Here is a 7,987-nt window from a genome sequence, read left to right on the forward strand (position 1 = left end):
CATCAAAGCTTGAAAAACTCCATCAACGAAAATAGCCGATACCCCTTTTTCTTCCTCTTTTCTTGAATTCTTCTCTTTTTTCCAATTCGCTCTGCATATTGTGCTGCAACAAGGATGGCCATAGATGGTTGGAGGAAAGGACATTGGCACAGGGGAAAGGACACCCATGGTATTGACATCGACGGAGCAGTCGCTGCCGTAGATGGTGATGCCGGTGGCTTAGCCCATTAGCCGGGGTACGCTTCTGGACATGAAAAGGGCTGCCGGAGGCTCAAAAATTGCCGAAAACAACGAAAACCACCGAAAAAATTTCAAATTTTAACGGAAATTTTCTGGGGACAAGCAGAAGCTACCGCAAACTCCAAAGAACAATAAAAGAAAATTACATAGAATAATCTTGTAAAACAAAGGATAAGAAATTACATGGAAAGTTACCCCATGGCTTAGGGGTGGCGCGCCCACCCCATCCAGGCCATGGGGCAAGTAGGGGAGGATGGTCAGCCAGCCCCCTTCACTTTTGGTTTTTTTTTAAAAAAAAAATAATTTTTTAATTTTGTTTATCTCATATTTGAAATAATTTGGTGTGGTTCTTTTTTTCTTTTTTTTTTCGTTATTATGTTCCATGCTAATGTGTTAGGTTAAGAAGGGCGGGTACAAAAGTGGAGTTTTGTGCACCGTCCATATAGAAGTTATTCTCTTTGCTATATATTACTAAAAGAGTGCATCTTCGGTGTGGTCGGTGGATGAGGGGGTGGATTTGTGCCACCAATGAGTAAGTAACACCTAACCCATCACACCAAACCCAAGTTTAGAAAAAAAGCACACTTACACCTGATTATAACAAATATAAGAAAAAAAACAAAAAAACTTAAAAATTAATTTAAGAAAAAAATCAAATAACCGGCAGCCACCCAAGTTGGGGGTGGGGGTGGGGTGGCGCACTCAGGCTCTCTCCGGTAGCTCAATACCCACAAGAATCCAATACCCATTTTTCTGCAATTTCTCTCACAGCTCCTCTCATCAATTCTCTTTCTCAGCCTCTCTGCGCAGCAAGTTACCAACATGAATGAAAACAAAGGAGATGAGGAAGAATATGGGGTGTCGGCAAGGGGTAGCATAGGGAAGGAAAAATAAGAGAGAGAGAAAAATGATAAAAGTGCTAATTGCTGCAATGTTTTTGAGTTTTTTTTTGCATATTGACCGTGGTTTGATTGATTTTTTGCTGATGAGAAATCTGGGTAAGCAATAATTTGTTCAAAATACTCGCCGCCGCCATGCCGGATCTCTCTCCGTTTCTCTCTCTCTCTTGCCGTAGATTTGATCCCACCAAAACCACCCAGCACCCGCCCATGCCGGGATCTCTGAGCATCACTGCTCAGAGCTACCTAAGAGAGATACCCGCCGCCGTCCAAGCCAAACCCCACCGCCCATGCCCACGCCGTCGTCCAAGCCGAAATCCTCCGCTCTCCAACGCAAATCCCGCCGCTAGAGCTACCGGAGAGAGCCTGAGAGAGAGAGAGAAATGGAGAGAGCCTAAACCCTCCGGCAGTGGCATAAATCTAAAGGGTGGGGGAGGGGGTGGCCAGCCAGCCACCCCTTCAGTTTTTGTTTTGTTTTTTAAAACAAAATTAATTAAGTTTTTAATTATTTTTTTTTCTCATATTTGGTATAATTGATGTTGTTGTATTATTTTTCTTATTTTGTTCCATACGAATTTGTTAGGTTATAAATGGTGAGCACAAAAGAGAGATGATTTTGTGCACCATCCTCGTAGAAGTTATTCTCAAAGAAGATTAACAGCAGGTAAAAGGGACGAATGGTTTTTATTTTGAATTCTCTCTCTCTCTCAACATATCCACTAATTTAAGCATTGAAGTTATCTCCACCAAGACACTCCGCAAGCTCTTTGTATATTAACTTGTTGCAGGTCCTCTCTGCCCAATCTTGGAAACTGTACGGGCACACAGGCATCGACTCAAAAGGGTAGTACTTCGCATTAAATCAAAATTAAATGGCTTTAAACAAGAATGTCCTTGAAGCATAATTATAGTTTCAATACATGTTTATGATTAGCAGTGAAAAAGAAACAAACTTTTTATTATTATTATAGAACGCCCACTACATGCATTCAATACGAAAACCTCGTAGATGCAGCGCGCATGGTTTCAATTTGCTTTGACGTGATACTTGGTAGGATTAGTTACTGGGGAAGCTTGTTGAGTTTACAAAAAGCGTAGTCCTTGAACTTCTTCGGCTTGTATTTGGGAGGGTTTTCTTCGTTAACCAGCTCGGGCACCGGTCCCACCACAAATTCTGCCGGTGGCTCTAAGAATACAGGCCACGACATCCTCGCCTTCTCTTTGTTCACTGTGCTCCTATGCAACACGCTCCTGTATTTGCCGTTGCTCATAATCTGCCAATTGTCATCATCATGTTACCAAAGGTCCATAACTCTCCAAAGAATTTTGATGTCAAAATTTACTTTAAATTCCATTTGTTTCGGCATGAAAACACAAATTCAATAATAGTAAAAAATAAAAAATTGAACCTTCCAAATGCAATCCTAATATATTGGGTGTGTTTGTTAACCCCTTTTTTTTTTTTTTTTTAAGAAAATTTCACTTACTACCTTTGATTTTTTCATTACATTTACCATCGTTAAACTTTAAAAAGTGTCAATTTAATTTATCTATTGTTCAATTTTTTCCAATTTCAATACTCCATTAGGATTGTTAAATCCTAATGGATGGATGTCAACATTTCCAAAATATCTCCCTTTTAAGGGGGAAAAAAAGAGAAAAAAATTTGTAAGGACTAAATTGTCACTTTTTAAAATTTAAGAGTATAATTACAAAAATGATAAAAAATAAGAATAATAAGTGACTTATTTTTTTCTTTTTTTTTCTTCTATGAAAAAAGTCAAAATATTAACAAACAATTTTTAACACAAAATTTAAAACACATTTTACTTTTATGTCGTATCACAACACATTTTCAGCCATTAAGTCAATAAAAAAAACATTAAGTCAATACAAAAAATAATAATAATAATAATAATTATTGAACCTCCCAAATGGAAGCCTAACATAATATTGCTGTGCTTGTCTTTTTGTTTTTTTTTTTTTTCCTTTTTTTAGACAAAGTCAAATCGTTAACAACTCGGTAAAAAAAGTCAAAGTCAAGTCATCTTTTACTTCAACAGTCATTTGATAAAGAACTTGAAAAAGAGACTACATTGAAACTGTAGCAAATTTAATTGATACGAGAAAAAAAGTAAAAATATTTTGTATGAAAAAATGAATATATATATATATATATATTTTTTTTTTTTTGTAATGATGTTTTTATTTGAACAGTAATAAAAAATAATTTATGTAATTTAAAAAGTAAAAATATTAAAGTTAATTTTGAGATGAATTTTTTAAATTTTTGAGTCCGATGCAATCCAGTCCCTAGTAGGGGTCATGATCAAGTACGTACAAAATCAATTCCACACAGATCTGGATCCACTGAAATTTTTAAGGCAATTTCAATTTGTAGAATTTCAAATCTAGGTTGTCTATTTTTCATCTAAGGATCATTGTTCTGCCACATGTCCCACTACTAATAAAATAATAAATATTTATTATTTTATTAATAATTGAAATACGTGGCAGAACAACGATCATTAAATAAAAAATTGACAGCCTGAATTCAAAATTTAAGAAGTGATCCACACCGTACAACCAATTATTAATTAAATAATTACTATTTAATAAAAAACAAAAAAACAAAGATGAAGAAAATGACCTCAATCTGGTCACCAATATGGACGATAAGGGCATTAGGGATGTACTTGGCATCGATCCAACGGTCATCCTTGAGAACCTGGAGTCCGGGGACCTCATTAGGCACAAGAAGGGTAAGGGCGGAGAAATCTGTGTGGGCCACCACTCCAAGCGTTAGATCAGGCTGAGGACATGGTGGGTAATAATTTATTTTCATCATGAATTCCATCTCCTCCCCGCCGCTTGCTTCTTTTAGTGCATCTCCTCGCAGCCCTAACCCCAGAGAGAGGCATGTGAACAGTTTATCCGCCACCTCACGTACGTAATTTGCGTACACTTCGTTCGCCTCTCTAAGCACAACAAATGGGAGGAAATTTTAGACATAAAATAAATGCACATAATTAATAAATTTGTTTGCTATTATTATTATTATTATTATTTTACAAAAATTGCCTATGAGAAAATTTCCTCTAACTTACTGCAATAATGACAAGTGTCATTTCTCACCGATCTGAATCTACTGAAATTTTTAGGCCGTCAATTTACATTTAAGGGCCAATGTCCTGCTACATGTTTCACTAATAATAAAATAATAAAATAATATTTAAAATTTAAAAATAAAATATTTAAATAATATTGGGTAGCTGTCCACCGCACTTTGGTTAATTAATGCGGGCTATCCCATATTATTTTATTTCATTATTTTATTATTTTCTTTGGGAAAGAAGCCTAAATCATTTTAATTATGGTACACTTCGTATTGCAATTTTATAGACAAAAAATATGTAATTTTAAATCAAATAGTTAAAAATAAATTGTTTAAAATTGCTTTTTTAAAAAAAATTGTGATTTAAAGATGTAAAAAATTTGTATTTTCAAATTGCATGTAAGGAGATACTTTTTTGAAAAAGCTTAATTTTAAAAAGTTAAACTACGATTTTAAAGGTCAAACTGCGATTTTACTAAACACTTGACTATATTTTTAAAAATTATATTTTCAAATTGCGCGTTTAAACATCGCTATTTTTAAATCGAAAACTCGACCAGACTCTTAGACCAATAATGTCGATGCATACACATCAAATGAGTAATTTGTCGTACAACTGAGACAATTACTCTAATGGCTCATTTTCACTGCTGCAACCTCAAATTATATGTTAATTATATAGTACTTAAAATAAATAAATAACATATTACTTGTAACAAATACTGCGTAAAAGATGGCAACAATTAAGAACCTGTAAGAAGGAGGGTTCTTGGGCCAGAAACGGTAGTTGACTACCGAAGGTGGCCAAGTCCTATGGAAAAGGTGATCCACCCAAGCTTTTTTTCCGTCGGGATCTTTCTGGAGTTTGTTTCCGTAGCCTTCCACGCTCTGGGCGCCGCAGGGCTTGGCGTATGCTTCTTTTTCTTCCTGCGGGAGTTCGAAGAACTGTTTTCCGACAGCCTGCAAGTTGCTGATGACATCAGAAGGTATCCCGTGGTTGACAACCTGGAATATCCCCCACTCTTTACTAGCATTTGCGATCAAACGGACCAGGTTCCCCTGATCTGGGTCGCAGAGATCGACGGTTGGGATCTCCGGGGCCGGGCCGCGGAATGTGGTGAGAGCAGGCTGTTCCTTCTCTGGCCTGATGAATTCAGCAGGGATGGTGTTGGTGGTGAGAGATGAGAAGGCAATAGCTTGCACACTCTGTACCTCCATTGCACTGGAAACTATCCTCCCTCTTCCACTCTCAATGAAATGTCTTTTATCTGTTAAGAGTTATATAGAGAATGGAGAAGGCGGTTGTTGAGTAATTGTGGAGAGAGGGAGAGAAGGTGGAGCAGTGACGATGCACGAAACCTTCATTTTACCTTTAATTACGTGGAATTACAGAGTTCACTTGTTAGAACTACCAACCTCGGCGTCCTATAAAGGACGTGTCACGTGGGCCTCCATCGATCGACGGACTGTATTGCCAAAAGTGGAGTTGTAACTTGTACCAATACCTACCGAACCAAATATATAAAAAACGAATGTAATCGGTGTCAATATCACTTTCACACCTTTTTTTATCTTATGGTTTAATTTTTATCCATTTATTTTATAAGATTTTCAATTGTTATAATTAAATAAGATTGTTTCGTCTACCTTCTATTAATTTTTTTAATTTTATTTTTTATTAAAGCATACATGTCTCAAGTGACGGAGCCAAGAATTGATTTTAGTAGGGGTGACATTAAAATAATAAAATAATATTTTATTTTTTATAACATAAAAAAAAAATGATAAATAAAATTTAAAATAAAAATATTTCATAACACAATATAAAAAATTTATTCTTCATGAAGCTTATATGATTATCATTTATTTGATATTTTTTCTTCTTTTTGTTGACTGAAATTCACTATCCTCCAAAAATTAACCTGAAAAAAGATATTGTAGGAAATAGTACTAAAAAATTAATTTTTTTTTTCTAATTATACTAAGAAATTAGTTGATTGATATGTTAGTTGACTAGTATATTCTTACAAAAAGATGAAAAGTCTAGAGACTTAATAACTTATGAGTATGTTTGAAATTACATAGAAAAATAGAACTTTGTCTCTAAAATTTTGTTAAAAAAAATTTTCATTGAAAAACTTTAAGGGTTGTATTTGGACCCCCTCCGGTCCGTTTGGACTGGAGGGGATCCGGTCCTTACCATGTCTTAAGTGTTTTTTTTTTCTTTTTTTCTTTTTACTATTACTAATGTTTGGTAATAAAATGAAAAAAAAAATGCATTTAGAAGCAAAAATGGATAAAAAATAAAATAAAAAAAGGAAGATATGTAGTGGGTTTTTTTTTTATTTCATTATAGCAAAATAAATGGTTAATGTGATTTTTATTTTCAAAAATAAAAAATAAAAAATTGCATAACAAACTTTAGTAGGTGTTTGGGTGCATGGAGAAACAATACATTAAGACAATTCCCTACCTGGGTTTACTTATATAATTGACAAAAACCCAATAAAAAATAGCTAAAAAACAAAAAAAAAGTAATTAAAGCCTGCTTTACTTGCCCCATATAGAGACTACAAATTGCTTTTCTTTTTCAAGCCATAAGCCACCTCACCTATATCTCCCACCAATCAACGCCTCAGCATGCAATTAATGCTTCCACCTACTCAACTTTAGCACTTTTTCAATTCTTGGTCCTCTAGATTTTTCTCTGCGCCTCCATACAAACACAAACCAGAAGAGGTGAAGAAAATAAGATTTTACTCTGCGGCCTACGCCTTTATACTGAACAAACAAAAACTAGCAGGGGCGAACCAAGAAAGGAAGAGGAGGAAGAGGGGGGCTTGAGCAAAAAAATTTAAAAACAACCTTATAATTATTTTTTTTTTCAAAATTTTTGCAAGGGCGGGCGCCTCTGCGTAGATCCGCCACTGCATGTGTCACTAGTATGATGTGACAATTATATACTAAGGGCCTGTTTTGATATACATTTGAGGAGCAAAAAAATGCGTTTAAAATTCAAAAAGTCTTTCAAAAAAAAAAAAAAACTCAAAAAGTCTATTTAAAAAAAAAAAAAAAAAAATATTTGTTTGGTAAAAATTGTCTACCTTTGATTTTACTTTGATACGACATGCAACAATTTGTAATTTAGGCCAATTATAGTGACTAATTATTTATTATTTATTCCAAAAAAAAACTTTTTTTTTTATTTGTCCATTGGTTTTCTTGTATTTTTAAAAAATTGTTTGGTTTTTTTGGTTTTTTTTTTTTTGACAATTATTTTATTATTGTATTTGTTAAAAAAATAGGGGTATTATAGAAATATAAAAAAATAAGTGGCGTTTTTTATACACTTTGGTAGTTTGGGAGCTACTTTAATACCATTTGAACATAAGAAACTATATTGCAAAAAGCTGATAGTTTGAGGAGCTTTTTTATATTTTTTCCAATAAATAAATATATAAATAACGAATGTAATTGGTATCAATATCACTTTGACACTTTTTGTCATATGGTTTAATTTTTATCCATTTATTTTATAAGATTTTCAATTGTTATAATTAAATAAATTGTTGTTAAATTACTAATTATCCTAAAAATTTTAAGATTATTGTTAAATTACCAACCATCCTAAAAGTTTAAACTGATAAGAAAAAGTAAATTTAACCACTTAATCAACACTTTAACAATCCTCTCACGCAGGGGCGCAAAACCCCATGTTTTCCCAAAAAATTTA

The 7,987-nt window shown here is 33.8% G+C and overlaps 1 protein-coding gene across 1 annotated transcript; it reads right to left on the reverse strand.

Moving 5' to 3' along the window:
* Positions 1 to 1,970: 1,970 nt before the first annotated feature.
* On the reverse strand, positions 1,971 to 5,507 carry LOC132166160 (flavonol synthase/flavanone 3-hydroxylase-like). The gene is made up of 3 exons (XM_059576934.1): positions 5,006 to 5,507; positions 3,790 to 4,117; positions 1,971 to 2,413 (listed from the first exon to the last, which is right to left on the reverse strand). Exons 1-3 carry the CDS (start codon positions 5,470 to 5,472, stop codon positions 2,201 to 2,203), a joined length of 1,008 nt encoding a protein of 335 aa, XP_059432917.1. The 5' UTR covers positions 5,473 to 5,507; the 3' UTR covers positions 1,971 to 2,200.
* Positions 5,508 to 7,987: the final 2,480 nt, after the last annotated feature.

This window comes from Corylus avellana, chromosome ca11 (genome assembly GCF_901000735.1).
Source record: "Corylus avellana chromosome ca11, CavTom2PMs-1.0".
Lineage (NCBI taxonomy): Eukaryota > Viridiplantae > Streptophyta > Magnoliopsida > Fagales > Betulaceae > Corylus > Corylus avellana.

Excerpts from the sequence above, each read along its gene's own strand:
- LOC132166160 (XM_059576934.1), bottom strand. The coding sequence starts at position 5,472 with ATGGAGGTACAGAGTGTGCAAGCTATTGCCTTCTCATCTCTCACCACC. Across the intron at positions 4,118-5,005 it reads AAGAACCCTCCTTCTTACAG|AGAGGCGAACGAAGTGTACG; the intron begins GTTCTTAATTGT and ends TGTTGTGCTTAG. Across the intron at positions 2,414-3,789 it reads ATATTGGTGACCAGATTGAG|ATTATGAGCAACGGCAAATA; the intron begins GTCATTTTCTTC and ends GACAATTGGCAG.